This window comes from Phyllobates terribilis, unplaced genomic scaffold (genome assembly GCF_046119375.1).
Source record: "Phyllobates terribilis strain yellow unplaced genomic scaffold, ASM4611937v1 Scaffold_12__6_contigs__length_324123572, whole genome shotgun sequence".
Classification (NCBI taxonomy): Eukaryota; Metazoa; Chordata; class Amphibia; order Anura; family Dendrobatidae; genus Phyllobates; species Phyllobates terribilis.
The window spans coordinates 316,307,777-316,325,864 of record NW_027362772.1 but is presented as its reverse complement, the minus strand read 5'-3'; the positions used below and the strand labels follow the sequence as shown (position 1 = coordinate 316,325,864).

The window sequence follows — 18,088 nt, the reverse complement described above, 5'->3', positions numbered from 1 at the left end:
GTGCAGAAGCCCTCACACCAGCCTGCTGCCATTCCTGAGCAAGCTCGGCACTGCTGGTAGTCCGATCCCGCAGCTGAAACAGTTTTAAGATACGGTCCTGGCGCTTGCTGGTCTTTCTTGGGCGCCCTGGAGCCTTTTTGACAACAATGGAAGCTCTCTCCTTGAAGTTCTTGATGATGCGATAGATTGTTGACTGAGGTGCAATCTTTGTAGCTGCGATACTCTTCCCTGTTAGGCCATTTTTGTGCAGTGCAATGATGGCTGCACGTGTTTCTTTAGAGATAACCATGGTTAACTGAAGAGAAACAATGATACCAAGAACCAGCCTCCTTTTAAAGTGTCCAGTGATGTCATTCTTACTTAATCATGACTGATTGATCGCCAGCCCTGTCCTCATCAACACCCACACCTGTGTTAATGGATCAATCACTAAAACCATGTTAGCTGCTCCTTTTAAGGCAGGACTGCAATGATGTTGAAATGTGTTTTGGGGGTTAAAGTTCATTTTCTGGGCAAATATTGACTTTGAAAGTACAGTAATTGCTGTTAAGCTGATCACTCTTTGACATTCAGGAGTATATGCAAATTGCCATTACAAAAAATGAAGCAGTAAACTTTGGAAAAATTACTATTTGTCTCATTCTCAATACTTTTGGCCATGACTGTACCATCCTGGGTATTTGCTGGGACTGTTCTATGTGTTTATTTTCCGTTTGGTGGTTCAGTAAAATATTGCCACACTGTTTTACCCTCACTCCGTGTTGTCGGAGTAGTATTTCGCCCACGGAAGACCCCATGTCTTTACAGTGGGCATGTCGGAATTTCCAGACTGGTGCAGGTGGAGCTGTCAGGACCCCCATCGATCCTCACAGCTCTAATAACAAATCAATACCCTCCACAGCTCATCTCTGTATAGTACCTGCGGCACAGAGCTGCTGAAATAGAGCATACAGGAAAAGACGTCTGTCCTTTTCTTAGGATTATTGGGGGTCCCAAAGGCCTGACCCCTACAGTTCATAATGATATCCTTGAATGGCAATAACACTAGTGAAGGTTGCTTTATGAGGATTTCACTTGCTTATTTAGCGCCATTAATTACGCAGTACTTTACAGACATCATCAATGGGCTCACAATCTACATTCCCTATCAGTATGTCCTTGGAGTGTGTAAAGAAACCGGAGAACCCGGAGGAAACCCAGCAAACATAGGAGAACATAGAAACTCCTTGCAGATGTTGTCCTTGGTGGGATTCGAATGCAGGACCCCAGCGCTGAAAAGCAACACTGCTAACCACTGAGCTAAAAAATTGAGAAATACAGGACATTGCCCCCATACTATACCTAGATATATACTAAGTACCTATAGTTATCTCACCATATAACAAAATCACCCTAAAATACAGCTTACGATAACTGGATACCACATGTATGAGAATAGAAAGATGAATTGAGAATAGAAAGATCAATTGAGCCACAGGGAAGAAAAATGTGATTACTGGGAGTCCAACAAACATTCATTTTTAGACTCCGCTTGCAATAAGTGACTATGTCAGGTGGCACAACTAAAGACCAATTTTAGGTGTAAAGATATAAACCCCCCTCTCCCAGAAGTAGTGCGCAGCGTATGGCACTTATGTAATGGGACCATAGACTTGAACGATATTGGTGTGATTGAAGAGAAATTGGCCATATACCCGTAGAAATAAAGGAGACGAGAGTACCGTCTGTAGACGGCCATCGGACTGTTTGGTGCTCATAAGAACTTCAGCTTTTTTAATAAGATATGTGGGGCTACCAGAGGGATATACAGGACTTGTTAGGAAAACATCAAAAGGCTGCACAACAGGGCGGCAGCAGCTTTTAAAGGGAAAACCTGGTGATGGGTTGGGTTCTCTTTAAACCTCCTCAAAAAAAGAAAGATTTTCAGGAAAAAAAAACAACTCAATTTAAAAATACTGCAGGAATCATTCATCGGATTCACAGGTGTGGGAAATTATTGGACTAGTTTCTCACATTTTCCAATATTAGCTGAAATTGTGCAATACATGGTCACACACACACAGACTAAATAGGGAGTCGTGAGACAATGTATCTCGTGTGATTAGTTTTTACATATTCACCACAAATGCAGAGCAACAAATGCCCAGTGTGAGATTTACTGCAGGGACGTCATTGTTAAATGTAGGTGACGTTTTCAAATATTTCACATTACATTTTAATAGATTTAATGCCACACTTAAGTCACTATTTTACGTCCAGTTTGCACATATTGTACAGTCAGAAACAGGACTCATTATTAAATCAGTTATTTATATTAGCAATGGTGGAAAGTACGCTCGGCAAGACACAGGACCCCCCCATCTGTTGCCCTATCGGACTCGTATAGGATAAATGCTAGATAAATACACTCCGAAGACAGACTGATAGGGAATATAGATTGTGAGCCCCAATGGGGACAGTGCCGATAATGTTTGTCAAGCGCTGTGGAATTAATGGCGCCATATAAGTAAGTAAAATAAATAAATACATGACAATGTCACATAACGCAGATTCAGGAGAAGGAAATAAGGTTTTTTCTGTGCTGCCAAGAAAGTCCAATATTGAGACCGCAAATTGTAGATGAATAGACCCAGGAAACCAAGAGAAAGTAAAGTGCGGATTTATTGTCAACGCGTTTCGAAGTTCACATACTTCTTCAGGACAAACCATTGTGATTATGGTTTGTCCTGAAAAAGAAGAATGTGACCTTCGAAACGCGTTGATAATAAAACCGCACCTGAATTTCTCCTTGTTTCCTGGGTCTATTCATCCACGATCTCAATATTGGACTTTTTGGCAGGGCAGAAAAAAAACAAAACTATTCTTCATTAAATTTATCCCGGATCATCTTGCGGGTCTTCAGAAGCCATTACCATTCACTATCATTTTGTTGTGGTCACATAACTTTGCCAAGTGAGCAAATTCCCTGTTACTAACATCTTTTCTTAGTTATTGGGATAAGACACTATTGCGCAATAGTTTTTTCCAGATCCCTTTTCCCCTCCACACACTGGAGATTCACTAAAAAGTCACTTTTTTTCTTTGAGAGCCCACAGTAAAGGCCTGAAATGAGTTTGCACAGAGGTAGGAAACAGAAGGCCGGCCATGCAGAACCGCCACAGGAGAAACTTTCCATGCCAGACCTCAAAATAATGTCTTCTTAGAAAAATAAAGTGCATGCAACATTAACCTGGTTAATAAGTATCCTGCTTACTTACATTTTGCACTGAAGGGTTTGAGGTTATAATGGATTTATATGACTGTTACAATTAGCCATTGGATATAATATCTTAATTTGTATGTGAAGACTAAGGGCATCATGGGAGCCGATTGTGAGGCATCAAACACTGCAATCGATTTACAAAACAGCAAATATTTATGGACGTAGGAAGAAAATTCACTAATGTATTTTTCGTAAACAAGTTGTTGTTAATAAACTGCCTGAAACACCATAATGCGTAATAAATGTGTGTCCCTCACCTCAGCTTCTTCTCGTGAACATGCCAACAGGAAATCAAGGATCTGCTTCGCTCCATCCCTTCCCCTGCAAATAACATGCACCAGATCTAGAAAACATACAGTCATGGCCGAAAGTGTTGGCACCTTGAAATTGTTCCAGAAAATGAAGTTTTTCTCCCAGAAAATTATTGTTTGTTTTGTTATACACGTTTATTTCCTTTTTGTGTATTGGAACAACACGAAAAAAAGGCAAATTGGTTGAAATTTCACACAAAACCCCAAAAATGGGCCAAACAAAATTGTTGACACCCTCAACTTAATATTTGGTTGCGCCCTTTGGAATAAATAACTGCAATCAATCGCTTCCTATAACCGTCAGCTTCTTCCACCTCTCAGCTGGGATCTTGGACTCTTCTTACAATCGTCTCCAGGTCTCTCATATGTGAAGACATCTTCTCCCAACACCAATTGTAAGATCTCTCCACAGGTGTCAATGGGATTTAGATCCGGATTCATTGCTGCCACTTCAGGACTCTCCAGAGCTTTGTTTCCATCCATTTCGGGGGGCATCTTGAAGTATATTTGGGGTCATTGTCCTACTGGAAGACCAATGACCTAGAACGCAAACCCAGCTTTCTGACACTGGACTCTACACGGCCACCAAAAATCCTTTGGTAATCTTCAGATTTCATGATGCCTTGCACATAGTCAAGGCACCCAGTGCCAGACGCAGTAAAAGCACCCCAAAGCATCAGTGAACCTCCACCATATTGGACAGTAGGTAGTGTGTTCTTTTCTTTGTAGGCCTCATTTTCCGTAAAACAGTAGAATGATGTGCTTTACCAAAAAGCTCTATCTTGGTCTCATCTGTCCACAACATGCTTTCCCAGAAGGATTTTGGTTACTCACGTACACTTTAGCAAACCGCAGTCTAGCATTTTTTATGTCTTTGTGTCAGCAGTGGAGTCCTCCTGGATCTCCTGTAATAGTGTTTCATTTAATTTCATTTAAATGTGGACAGATAGTTCGCGCCGACACTGATGCACCCTGAGCCTGCAGGACAGCTTGGATTTCTTCGGAGCTTAAATGGGGTTCCTTATCCACCATCCAAACTATCCTGCATTACAATCTTTCATAAATTTTTCTCTGCCGTCCACGTCCGGGGAGATTAGCTTCAGTGCCATGGGCTGTAAACTTCTGGATTATGTTGCGCACCGTGGACAAAGGAACATCAAGATTTCTGGAGATGTACTTGTAACCTTGAGATTGTTGATATTGTTCAACAATTTAGGTTCTCAGACAGTTCTCTTCTCTTTCTGTTCTCTGTGCTTAGTGTGGCACAGACAGACAATGGAAGGATTGAATCAACTTCTCCTATTTTTATCGATTTTCAGGTGTGATTTTCATATTACCCACAACTGTTACGTGCCACAGGTGAGTGTGAAAGAGCATCACATGCTTGAAACAAAGCAGTCTACCCACAATTTTGAAACGGTGCCAACAATTTTGTCCAGCCCATTTTTGGGGTTGTGTCTGAAATTATGTGCAATTTGCCTTTATGTTGTTTTTGTGTTGTTCCAATACATGCAATTGAAATAAACATAAAATACATTTTCTGGGATAAATACTTCATTTTCTGTAACAAGTTCAATGGTGCGAACACTTACAAGCCTTGACTGTATATGATTATGTTTAAGAGGAAGTTATGGCTGTTATCAACGACATGTTTCTGGCCAGCTTAAAACTCTATGTAAAAACTGATCTAGAGAGCTAATCTATGTGAGCCAAAGAAAATGCTGAACAATTTCAGCTCTGAAGCCTCAAATTGTAATTGCAGCTCCGGAGTATAATGTAGGAACAGTAATGTAATGTATGTACACAGTGACTGTACCAGCAGAATAGTGAGTGCAGCTCTGGGGTATAATACAGGATGTAACTCAGGATCAGTAATGTAATGTATGTACACAGTGACTGCACCAGCAGAATAGTGAGTGCAGCTCTGGAGCATAATGCAGGATGTAACTCAGGATCAGTAATGTAATGTATGCACACAGTGACTGCACCAGCAGAATAGTGAGTGCAGCTCTGGAGTATAATGCAGGATGTAACTCAGGATCAGTAATGTAATGTATGTACACAGTGACTGCAGCAGCAGAATAGTGAGTGCAGCTCTGGAGTATAATACAGGAGGTAACTCAGGATCAGTAATGTAATGTATGTACACAGTGACTGCACCAGCAGAATAGTGAGTGCAGCTCTGGAGTATAATACAGGATGTAACTCAGGATCAGTAATGTAATGTATGTACACAGAGACTGTACCAGCAGAATAATGAGTGCAGCTCTGGAGTATAATACAGGATGTAACTCAGGATCAGTAATGTAATGTATGTACACAGTGACTGCACCAGCAGAATAGTGAGCGCAGCTCTGGAGTATAATACAGGAGGTAACTCAGGATCAGTAATGTAATGTATGTACACAGTGACTGTACCAGCAGAATAGTGAGTGCAGCTCTGGAGTATAATACAGGATGTAACTCAGGATCAGTAATGTAATGTATGTACACAGTGACTGCACCAGCAGAATAGTGAGTGCAGCTCTGGAGTATAATACAGGAGGTAACTCAGGATCAGTAATGTAATGTATGTACACAGTGACTGCACCAGCAGAATAGTGAGTGCAGCTCTGGAGTATAATACAGGAGGTAACTCAGGATCAGTAATGTAAGTACACAGTGACTGCACCTGCAGAATAGTGAGTGCAGCTCTGGAGTATAATGCAGGATGTAACTCAGGATCAGTAATGTAATGTATGTACACAGTGACTGCAGCAGCAGAATAGTGAGTGCAGCTCTGGGGTATAATACAGGATGTAACTCAGGATCAGTAATGTAATGTATGTACACAGTGACTGCACCAGCAGAATAGTGAGTGCAGCTCTGGAGTATAATACAGGATGTAACTCCGGATCAGTAATGTAATGTATGTACACAGTGACTGCACCATGGTGAGTGCAGCTCTGGAGTATAATACATGATATAACTCAGGATCAGTAATGTAATGTATGTACACAGTGACTGCACCAGTAGAATAGTGAGTGCAGCTCTGGAGTATAGTACAGGATGTAACTCAGGATCAGTAATGTAATGTATGTACACAGTGACTGCACCAGCAGAATAGTGAGTGCAGCTCTGGAGTATAATACAGGATGTAACTCCGGATCAGTAATGTAATGTATGTACACAGTGACTGCACCAGCAGAATAGTGAGTGCAGCTCTGGAGTATAATACATGATATAACTCAGGATCAGTAATGTAATGTATGTACACAGTGACTGCACCAGTAGAATAGTGAGTGCAGCTCTGGAGTATAGTACAGGATGTAACTCAGGATCAGTAATGTAATGTATGTACACAGTGACTGCACCAGCAGAATAGTGAGTGCAGCTCTGGAGTATAATACAGGATGTAACTCAGGATCAGTAATGTAATGTATGTACACAGTGACTGCACCAGCAGAATAGTGAGCGCAGCTCTGGAGTATAATACAGGAGGTAACTCAGGATCAGTAATGTAATGTATGTACACAGTGACTGCACCAGCAGAATAGTGAGTGCAGCTCTGGAGTATAATACAGGATGTAACTCAGGATCAGTAATGTAATGCATGTACACAGTGACTGCACCAGCAGAATAGTGAGCGCAGCTCTGGAGTATAATACAGGAGGTAACTAAGGATCAGTAATGTAATGTATGTACACAGTGACTGCACCAGCAGAATAGTGAGTGCAGCTCTGGAGTATAATACAGGAGGTAACTCAGGATCAGTAATGTAATGTATGTACACAGTGACTGCACCAGCAGAATAGTGAGTGCAGCTCTGGAGTATAATACAGGATGTAACTCAGGATCAGTAATGTAATGTATGTACACAGTGACTCCACCAGCAGAATAGTGAGTGCAGCTCTGGAGTATAATACAGGAGGTAACTCAGGATCAGTAATGTAATGTATGTACACAGTGACTCCACCAGCAGAATAGTGAGTGCAGCTCTGGGGTATAATACAGAATGTAACTCAGGATCAGTAATGTAATGTATGTACACAGTGACTGCACCAGCAGAATAGTGAGTGTAGCTCTGGAGTATAATACAGGATGTAACTCAGGATCAGTAATGTAATGTATGTACACAGTGACTGCACCAGCAGAATAGTGAGTGCAGCTCTGGAGTATAATACAGGATGTAACTCAGGATCAGTAATGTAATGTATGTACACAGTGACTGCACCAGCAGAATAGTGAGTGCAGCTCTGGAGTATAATACAGGAGGTAACTCAGGATCAGTAATGTAATGTATGTACACAGTGACTGCACCAGCAGAATAGTGAGTGCAGCTCTGGAGTATAATACAGGATGTAACTCAGGATCAGTAATGTAATGTATGTACACAGTGACTGCACCAGCAGAATAGTGAGTGCAGCTCTGGAGTATAATACAGGAGGTAACTCAGGATCAGTAATGTAATGTATGTACACAGTGACTGCACCAGCAGAATAGTGAGTGCAGCTTTGGAGTATAATACAGGATGTAACTCAGGATCAGTAATGTAATGTATGTACACAGTGACTGCTGCAGAATAGTGAGTGCAGCTCTGGGGTATAATACAGGAGGTAACTCAGGATCAGTAATGTAATGTATGTACACAGTGACTGCAGCAGAATAGTGAGTGCAGCTCTGGAGTATAATACAGGAGGTAACTCAGGATCAGTAATGTAATGTATGTACAGTCATGGCCAAAAGTTTTGAGAATGACACCAAAATTATATTTTCACATGATCTGCTGGCCTCTGGTTTTTATTAGTGTTTGTCTGATGTTTATATCACATACAGAAATATAATTGCAATCATATTATGAGGACCAATAGGTTATATTGACAGTTAGAATGAGTTAATGCAGCAAGTCAATATTTGCAGTGTTGCCCCTTCTTCTTCAAGACCTCTGTAATTCTCCCTGGCTGCTCTCAATCAACTTTTGGACCAAATCCTGACTGATAGCAGTCCATTCTTGCATAATCAATGCTTGCATTTTGCCAGAATTTGTTGGTTTTTGTTTGTCCACCCGTCTCTTGATGATTGACCACAAGTTCTCAATGGGATTAAGATCTGGGGAGTTTCCAGGCCATGGACCCAAAATCTCTATGTTTTGTTCCATGAGCCATTTAGTTATCACCTTTGCTTTATGGCAAGGTGCTCCATCATGCTGGAAAAGGCATTGTTGGGCGCCAAACTGCTCTTGGACGGTTGGGAGAAGTTGCTCTTGGAGGACATTCTGGTACCATTCTTTATTCATGGCTGTGTTTTTAGGCAAGACTGTGAGTGAGCCGATTCCCTTGGCTGAGAAGCAACCCCACACATGAATGGTTTCAGGATGCTTTACAGTTGGCATGAGACAAGACTGGTGGTAGCGCTCACCTCTTCTTCTCCGAATAAGCTGTTTTCCAGATGTCCCAAACAATCGAAAAGGGGATTCATCAGAGAAAATGACTTTGCCCCAGTCCTCAGCAGTCCACTCCCTGTACCTTTTGCAGAATATCAGTCGGTCCCTGATGTTTTTTCTGGAGAGAAGTGGCTTCTTTGCTGCCCTCCTTGAAACCAGCCCTTGCTCAAAGAGTCTCCACCTCACAGTGCGTGCAGAAGCACTCACACCAGCCTGCTGCCATTCCTGAGCAAGCTCGGCACTGCTGGTAGTCCCATCCCGCAGCTGAAACAGTTTTAAGATACGGTCCTGGCGCTTGCTGGTCTTTCTTTGGTGCCCTGGAGCCTTTTTGACAACAATGGAAGCTCTCTCCTTGAAGTTCTTGATGATGCGATAGATTGTTGACTGAGGTGCAATCTTTGTAGCTGCGATACTCTTCCTTGTTAGGCCATTTTTGTGCAGTGCAATGATGGCTGCACGTGTTTCTTTAGAGATAACCATGGTTAACTGAAGAGAAACAATGATACCAAGAACCAGCCTCCTTTTAAAGTGTCCAGTGATGTCATTCTTACTTAATCATGACTGATCGATCGCCAGCCCTGTCCTCATCAACACCCACACCTGTGTTAATGGATCAATCACTAAAATTATGTTAGCTGCTCCTTTTAAGGCAGGACTGCAATGATGTTGAAATGTGTTTTGGGGGTTAAAGTTCATTTTCTGGGCAAATATTGACTTTGCAAGTACAGTAATTGCTGTTAAGCTGATCACTCTTTTACATTCAGGAGTATCTGCAAATTGCCATTACAAAAAATGAAGCAGTAAACTTTGGAAAAATTACTATTTGTCTCATTCTCAATACTTTTGGCCATGACTGTACACAGTGACTACCAGCAGAATAGTGAGTGCAGCTCTGGGGTATAATACAGGATGCAACTCCGGATCAGTAATGTAATGTATGTACACAGTGACTCCACCAGCAGAATAGTGAGTGCAGCTCTGGGGTATAATACAGGATGTAACTCAGGATCAGTAATGTAATGTATGTACACAGTGACTGCACCAGCAGAATAGTGAGTGCAGCTCTGGAGTATAATACAGGATGTAACTCAGGATCAGTAATGTAATGTATGTACACAGTGACTGCACCAGCAGAATAGTGAGTGCAGCTCTGGAGTATAATACAGGAGGTAACTCAGGATCAGTAATGTAATGTATGTACACAGTGACTGCACCAGCAGAATAGTGAGTGCAGCTCTGGAGTATAATACAGGATGTAACTCAGGATCAGTAATGTAATGTATGTACACAGTGACTGCACCAGCAGAATAGTGAGTGCAGCTCTGGAGGATAATACAGGATTAGTACTCGAGGGTGACCATACTCCTCCATAGTAGAGATTATTTGGCAGTTGCTGGAAGAGAGCAGAATAACGGATCACGGACTTGAGGTGACCAGAGACAGCTTTGAGATATCGTATTGGCAGAAGTATAATAGAATCACTTGATATATGTCATCAATCTCATCCTTAACATAAGGGCAATAGGGACAATGTCATGGGCATTAGTGATTGGAGCTTGACCCATGGGATGTAGAATCGAAGCATTTTATACACTTTAACTGTTCAGTGTGATAAATCGCTTATTTCCCTTTAAAAGCTTTGTAATATTACACAATCCGAAGCAGCAATGTAATTACTACTGACGATGTGAGAAATGTCATCCTCTACACTGTGCAAGGACAGTAATGTCTGGTTAAATATTAGGTTTTTGTAGTAAGTCTGACCTTGTCTCTGTAATAGACTATATTATACTATTCTAATCAAGGTACCACGACTGGCACTGAGATTATTATTATCCATAAGAAAAAAAAAAAAAAAAAACTGCTTGTCCATTTGCTGTTTTTGGCATTTACTTAAAATGTGGCTGAACAGCAATACGAGAAGCAGTCCATGAAAAAATATAAATATATATGATGTCATTATGAATAAATCCTGAAAAAAAAAATTCCTGAAAAGAAACAAATAAGGCTCATTTTACAAGTCACAACTTTTCCCGACAAAGTCCCCTGAAGAGTTTGTGAGCAACTTCGTCCACACCCCTATGAACAGACTATTAAAGTTATACTGTAGACGGTTAAAAGGGTTTCTCTGATCAGAATATGTTAATGACCCATCCATGTGATAGACCATCAAATGAGATCGGTGGGGGTCTTACACTTGGTGGCTCCACTGAAATAGGAGCGGCTCTACAGTATCCGGCAGTGGCCGCTACACACTGAATGGAGTTGAAAGCTTTAATTTAGATTTTTTATTATAGCGCCATTTATTCCATGGCGCTTTACATATGAAAAAGGGGGTATACATAGCAGAAACAATTACAATAATCTTGAATAAAAACGCAACAGTGACTGTTACAGGAGGAGCGAGGACTCACAATCTACAAGGGATGGGTGAGGATACAGTAGGTGAGGGTAGAGCTGGTCGTGCAGCAGTATGGTGGAGCGAGGACCCTGCTCGCGAGGGCTCACAGTCTACAGGGGATGGGTGAGGATACAGTAGGTGAGGGTAGAGCTGGTCGTGCAGTGGTATGGTGGAGCGAGGACCCTGCCCGCGAGGGCTCACAGTCTACAAGGGATGGGTGAGGATACAGTAGGTGAGGGTAGAGCTGGTCGTGCAGTGGTATGGTGGAGCGAGGACCCTGCCCGCGAGGGCTCACAGTCTACAAGGGATGGGTGAGGATACAGTAGGTGAGGGTAGAGCTGGTCGTGCAGCGGTATGGTGGAGCGAGGACCCTGCCCCCGAGGGCTCACAGTCTACAAGGGATGGGTGAGGATACAGTAGGTGACGGGAGAGCTGGTCGTGCAGCGGTATGGTGGAGCGAGGTCCCTGCCCGCGAGGGCTCACAGTCTACAAGGGATGGGTGAGGATACAGTAGGTGAGGGTAGAGCTGGTCGTGCAGCGGTATGGTGGAGCGAGGACCCTGCCCGCGAGGGCTCACAGTCTACAGGGGATGGGTGAGGATACAGTAGGTGAGGGTAGAGCTGGTCGTGCAGCGGTATGGTGGAGCGAGGACCCTGCTCGCGAGGGCTCACAGTCTACAGGGGATGGGTGAGGATACAGTAGGTGAGGGTAGAGCTGGTCGTGCAGTGGTATGGTGGAGCGAGGACCCTGCCCGCGAGGGCTCACAGTCTACAAGGGATGGGTGAGGATACAGTAGGTGAGGGTAGAGCTGGTCGTGCAGTGGTATGGTGGAGCGAGGACCCTGCCCGCGAGGGCTCACAGTCTACAAGGGATGGGTGAGGATACAGTAGGTGAGGGTAGAGCTGGTCGTGCAGCGGTATGGTGGAGCGAGGACCCTGCCCCCGAGGGCTCACAGTCTACAAGGGATGGGTGAGGATACAGTAGGTGACGGGAGAGCTGGTCGTGCAGCGGTATGGTGGAGCGAGGTCCCTGCCCACGAGGGCTCACAGTCTACAAGGGATGGGTGAGGATACAGTAGGTGAGGGTAGAGCTGGTCGTGCAGCGGTATGGCGGAGCGAGGACCCTGCCCGCGAGGGCTCACAGTCTACAGGGGATGGGTGAGGATACAGTAGGTGAGGGTAGAGCTGGTCGTGCAGTGGTATGGTGGAGCGAGGACCCTGCCCGCGAGGGCTCACAGTCTACAAGGGATGGGTGAGGATACAGTAGGTGAGGGTAGAGCTGGTCGTGCAGCGGTATGGTGGAGCGAGGTCCCTGCCCGCGAGGACTCACAATCTACAAGGGATGGGTGAGGATACAGTAGGTGAGGGTAGAGCTGGTCGTGCAGCGGTATGGTGGAGCGAGGACGCTGCCCGCGAGGGCTCACAGTCTACAGGGGATGGGTGAGGATACAGTAGGTGAGGGTAGAGCTGATCGTGCAGCGGTATGGTGGAGCGAGGACCCTGCCCGCGAGGGCTCACAGTCTACAAGACATGGGTGAGGATACAGTAGGTGAGGGTAGAGCTGATCGTGCAGCGGTATGGAGGAGAGAGGACCCTGCCCGCGAGGGCTCACAGTCTACAAGGGATGGGTGAGGATACAGTAGGTGAGGGTAGAGCTGGTCGTGCAGCGGTATGGTGGAGCGAGGACCCTGCTTGCGAGGGCTCACAGTCTACAAGGGATGGGTGAGGATACAGTAGGTGAGGGTAGAGCTGGTCGTGCAGCGGTATGGTGGAGAGAGGACCCTGCCCACGAGGGCTCACAGTCTACAAGGGATGGGTGAGGATACAGTAGGTGAGGGTAGAGCTGGTCGTGCAGCGGTATGGTGGAGCGGTGGTTACTGCAGGTTGTCGGAAGAGGTGGGTCTTCAGGCTCCTTTTGAAGGTTTCCACGGTCGGCGAGAGTCTGATATGTTGGGGTAGAGAGTTCCAGAGTAGGGGGGGAAGCACGGGAGAAATCTTGTATGCGATTGTGGGAAGAGGAGATGAGAGGGGAGTAGAGAAGGAGATCTTGTGAGGATCGGAGGTTGCGTGCAGGTATGTACTGGGAGACTAGGTCACAGATGTATGCAGGAGACAGGTTGTGGATGGCTATGTATGCCATGGTTAGGGTTTTGAACTGGAGTCTCTGGATAATGTGGAGCCAGTGAAGGGATTGCCAGAGGGCAGAGGCCAGGGAGTAGCTGGGGGACAGGTGGATTAGTCGGGCAGCAGAGTTTAGGATAGATTGGAGGGGTGCGAGAGTGTTAGAGGAGAGACCACAGAGCAGGAGGTTGCAGTAGTCGAGGCAGGAGATGATGAGGGCACGCACTAATGTTTTTGCAGAGTCTTTGCTGAGAAATGTGCGGATCCGGGAGATATTTTTGAGTTGGAGTCAACAGGAAGTGGAAAGGACTTGGATATGTGGTTTGAAAGAGAGATTAGAGTCCAGAGTTACCCGAGGCAGTGAGCTTGAGGGACTGGGAGAGTGGGCAGCCATTGACGTTGATGGATAGGTCAGTTGGGGGGGTTGAATGGGATGGAGGAAAGATGATGAATTCAGTTTTATCCATGTTAAGTTTTATAAATCTAGCAAAGAAGAAGGATGAAATAGCAGACAGACATTGTGGGATTTTGGTTAGTAAGGAGGTGATATCAGGTCCAGAGAGGTAGATCTGTGTGTCGTCAGCATAGAGGTGATAATGAAAGCCGTGAGACTATGAGCTGTCCCAGGCCGAAGGTGTAGATGGAGAAGAGCAGGGGTCCTAGAACTGAGCCTTGGGGGACTCCGACACATAGGGGGCGAGATGAGGAGGTGGTGTGTGACTGGGAGACACTGAATGTCCGGTCTGTTAGGTATGAGGAGATCCAGGATAGGGCCAAGTCTGTGATGCTGAGAGATTAGAGAATCTGTAGTAAGAGGGAATGGTCCACTGTGTTGAAGGCAGATGACAGGTCAAGGAGGAGGAGGACAGGTCCAGGAGGAGGAGGAGGAGGACAGAGTAGTGTCGCTTGGATTTGGCAGTTAGTAGGTCGTTGGTGACTTTAGTCAGGGCAGTTTCAGTGGAGTGATGCGGTCAGAAGCCAGATTGTAGGCGGTCAAAGAGGGAGCAGGAGGAGAGGTGGGAGGACAGCTCAAGATGGACGTGTTGTTCCAGTAGTTTTGAGGCAAAGGGGAGAAGTGATATGGGACTATAGCTAGTCAAAGAGGATGGGTCAAGGGAGGGCTTTTTGAGGATGGGTGTGATTGAGGCATGTTTGAAGCATGAGGGGAAGACACTAGTTGTTAGTGACATGTTGAAGTGGTGGGTTAGGGTTGGGATGAAGACTGTGGTAAGGTTAGGAATGAGGTGGGATGGGAATGGGTCAAGTTCACAGCTGGTGAGGTATGACATGGAGAGTAAAGAGGAAAGTTGATCTTCCGTAATGGTGGAGAAGCTGGTTTTGGAGGAGTAGGATTGAGTAGATATGAGGAGGGGCTGGGGGGACTTTAGGGAAAAGCTTTGTCTGATGGTGTCAATCTTAAGCATCTGAAACAATGGATCCTGGAAGCCTGTGCTAGCATTTCTTCTGCGGTGTTGCCATCAGTGTGTCAAGAGTGGGAGAAGAGGATTGCATTGACAATCCAACACAATGGGCAGCACTTTGAACACATGTTATAAGTGGTCATAACTTTATTCTTTCATGAGTTTTTTACAAGTTTATGTTAAAACCAAGCACACCATTGTTTTTCTTATGAAATTCTCAATAAGTTTTATGTGTCACATGACCCTCTTCCCATTGAAAAAAATAAAGTTGGATCCAAAATGGCCGAATTCAAAATGGCCGCCATGGTCACCACCCATCTGGAAAACTTTCCCCCCTCCTATATACTAATGTGCCATAAACAGTAAGTTGAGATCACCAACCATTCCCATTTAATTTAGGTGTATCCATATACATGGCCCACCCTGTAGTTACTCAGTTAGGGCATGACCTAGACAGTAGATCTAACGATAGAAAAGGTCAATACAGCATTCTACATAATGATCTTTATAGGGTTAACAAAGCATCTACAGCCAAGGAGGACCACCAGTAGAGAAAGGATGGCGTGGCCAACACTGAATAAGAAATAGTGCAGGCCAGTAATTTCTTAAATCACCGGCAGGACGATTCCGATTCCACCAACAAGCCCCGTAAGGACGGAAATAACCATTAACTTGACTCTGCAATCATTAAATGTATAGTACATGTTAATCAAAAAGCGGTTATCAGGTCGTCCCCAGTGCCCCATCCACGGGGAGAAGTAAAAATATAACTTCTGTGATGATCTTAGAACTTAGGAGTCATTCGGTCCAAAATTGCAAAATCTATGCAAGAAATAAGTACAAGAAAACAACATTTGTTTGGTATGCATCTAGAAATAGACTTTATACTGTCAGAAACGTCAGAGATCCAGCGAGGCCGGGCACCATCCCTATAGGTCGAGATTACCAATGTTTACTTGGATGTTGATGAACAGGAAGAGCAGCAATACCGAGCACCAAAAACTTTGGCATCAATCCCAGTAGTTTACTTTGTGTAATATATAATCGCTGATCCGGCACATCACAGTCCTGTCATCCTGTGACAACTTGTCAGACTGATATTATCCCTGTCATTGCAGGTGGAATTGACTCTAGGACAGTATGCTCTCCTACCTCAGGAAGACCTTCAACATCCACCTCAAAGAAAACAAGCGTCGCCGGGCACGATTGGTGTCCAAGGATGGAAGATGCAACATTGAGTTTGGTAATGTGGAAGAACAGGTCGCGTTCCTGGCTGACATCTGGACCACCGTCCTAGACCTGAAATGGAGGTACAAGATGACCATCTTCATCTCAGCCTTTCTGGGGAGCTGGTTCCTGTTTGGCTTGTTGTGGTACGCCGTCGCCTACTTACACAAAGACCTTCCGGAGTTTGACCCTCCAGCTAATCACACACCGTGTGTTGAAAATATCAATGGACTGACTTCTTCGTTTCTCTTCTCTTTGGAAACCCAAGTCACCATCGGCTATGGCTTTCGCTGCGTGACGGAGCAGTGCGGGACAGCTATATTCCTGCTGGTCGCCCAGTCAATTTTGGGGGTCATTATTAACTCTTTCATGTGTGGAGCCATCCTAGCTAAAATCTCCAGACCCAAAAAGAGAGGAAAGACGATAACTTTCAGCAAGAACGCGGTAATTAGTAAGAGAGGGGGAAAGCTGTGTCTGCTTATCCGAGTGGCAAATCTCAGGAAAAGCCTTCTAATCGGGAGTCATATTTATGGAAAACTGCTGAAAACAACGCTCACCCCGGAGGGGGAGACAATCATCTTAGATCAAGTCAATATTGAGTTCGTAGTGGATGCAGGAAACGAGAACCTCTTTTTTGTGTCTCCGCTGACAATTTACCATGTGATTGATAAAAGCAGCCCTTTCTTTGAGATGTCAGCAGAGACTTTATTACAACATGATTTTGAGCTTGTGGTCTTTCTAGATGGCACGGTGGAGGCCACAAGTGCCACCTGTCAGGTCCGCACTTCTTACATCCCTGAAGAAGTGCTCTGGGGGTTTAGATTTGCTCCAATCGTGTCAAAAACCAAGGAAGGAAAGTATCGCGTAGACTTCAGTAATTTCAGCAAGACTATTGAGGTGGAGACTCCCCACTGTGCATTATGTATGTACAATGAGAGAGAGGCCAAAATCAAGCTTAAGGTGGGCTATGACAACCCTGCCTTCAGCGTCACAGAGATTTCAGAGACCGCCGGAGCCAGCGACACCAAAATGTAAAGGCTTGGCTGTTTTTTTTTTTCTGGGAGGGGGTATGTTTTACCATGAGGAGCTAGAAAGAGTCCACATGAACCGATTGTAAAACTTCTCTATGAGAAAGCAAAATATACATAACCGATCCTCAAATGTCTCATTAAATATCAGTCAACTAAATGGGGGCTTACAAAATCATACAATACACTAACAACCTTATCAATATATATATATATTAAGTGTAAAAATTATTATATCTTTTATAAGTATTTCTCATACTATTACCACAATATTTTAAGAAGAGCACAAAAATCACAATTTATGTATTACAGAAAGCAAAATATGCGGACATCTGCGTACGTTGTGTTCAATATGGCATACTTGCATTTAGTATAAATCAATATATATTCATATATACACCGGTCCTATTCATTTCACAGTCCCTTAAAGCTACAGTGAGCAGAAATTTGCTGCCCAGGGATATACATTTTAGGAATCCAGAGAGAAACCAAAAACAAGACAAAATACCCAAATAACTGGAAGTAAATGGATAGATCGCACAGTGCAAAAATAATAATAAATAATAAAGGGTATTTAGTTAACATAATTTTGATCAAAATAATGTAAAAGCCATCCCGCCACGTCACGGCAACCCTTATGGGACAGTCCTAACGCTAATATTAAAAACCTTACCATTTGTCAAGTGACATACATATGGAAAAGGGCAGAGAGACTGGATCCCTAGTGTAAGCATAAGTCTGAGGCAGAATGAGCGTCTCAGCTCAGACAAAGGGCGGCCACACCCTTTTATATTTATTTAATTTTATTGTTTTTAATATTAGAGTTAGAACTGTCCCATAAGGGTCGCCGTGACGTGGCGGGATGGCTTTTACATTATTTTGATCAAAATTATGTT

The 18,088-nt window shown here is 44.2% G+C and overlaps 2 protein-coding genes across 3 annotated transcripts in view; one reads left to right on the top strand and one right to left on the bottom strand.

Moving 5' to 3' along the window:
* KCNJ5 (potassium inwardly rectifying channel subfamily J member 5) overlaps window positions 1-4,848 on the bottom strand; it is a 55,179-nt gene extending 50,331 nt beyond the window's left edge. For both annotated transcript variants that reach the window (XM_073655476.1, XM_073655477.1), the window contains exon 1: window positions 3,520-4,848. In XM_073655476.1, the coding sequence (XP_073511577.1) occupies window positions 3,520-3,596 (77 nt within the window). In that variant the 5' untranslated portion in view covers window positions 3,597-4,848. The remainder of the gene's footprint in view (window positions 1-3,519) is intronic.
* An 11,135-nt stretch (window positions 4,849-15,983) lies between these two features.
* On the top strand, window positions 15,984-17,696 carry KCNJ1 (potassium inwardly rectifying channel subfamily J member 1). Its single transcript, XM_073655475.1, has one exon. It carries the CDS (start codon window positions 16,078-16,080, stop codon window positions 17,197-17,199), a length of 1,122 nt encoding a protein of 373 aa, XP_073511576.1. The 5' UTR covers window positions 15,984-16,077; the 3' UTR covers window positions 17,200-17,696.
* Window positions 17,697-18,088: the final 392 nt, after the last annotated feature.

Bases quoted from the DNA above. Each gene is read 5' to 3' on its own strand.
- KCNJ1 (XM_073655475.1), top strand. From the start codon at position 16,078: ATGCTCTCCTACCTCAGGAAGACCTTCAACATCCACCTCAAAGAAAAC.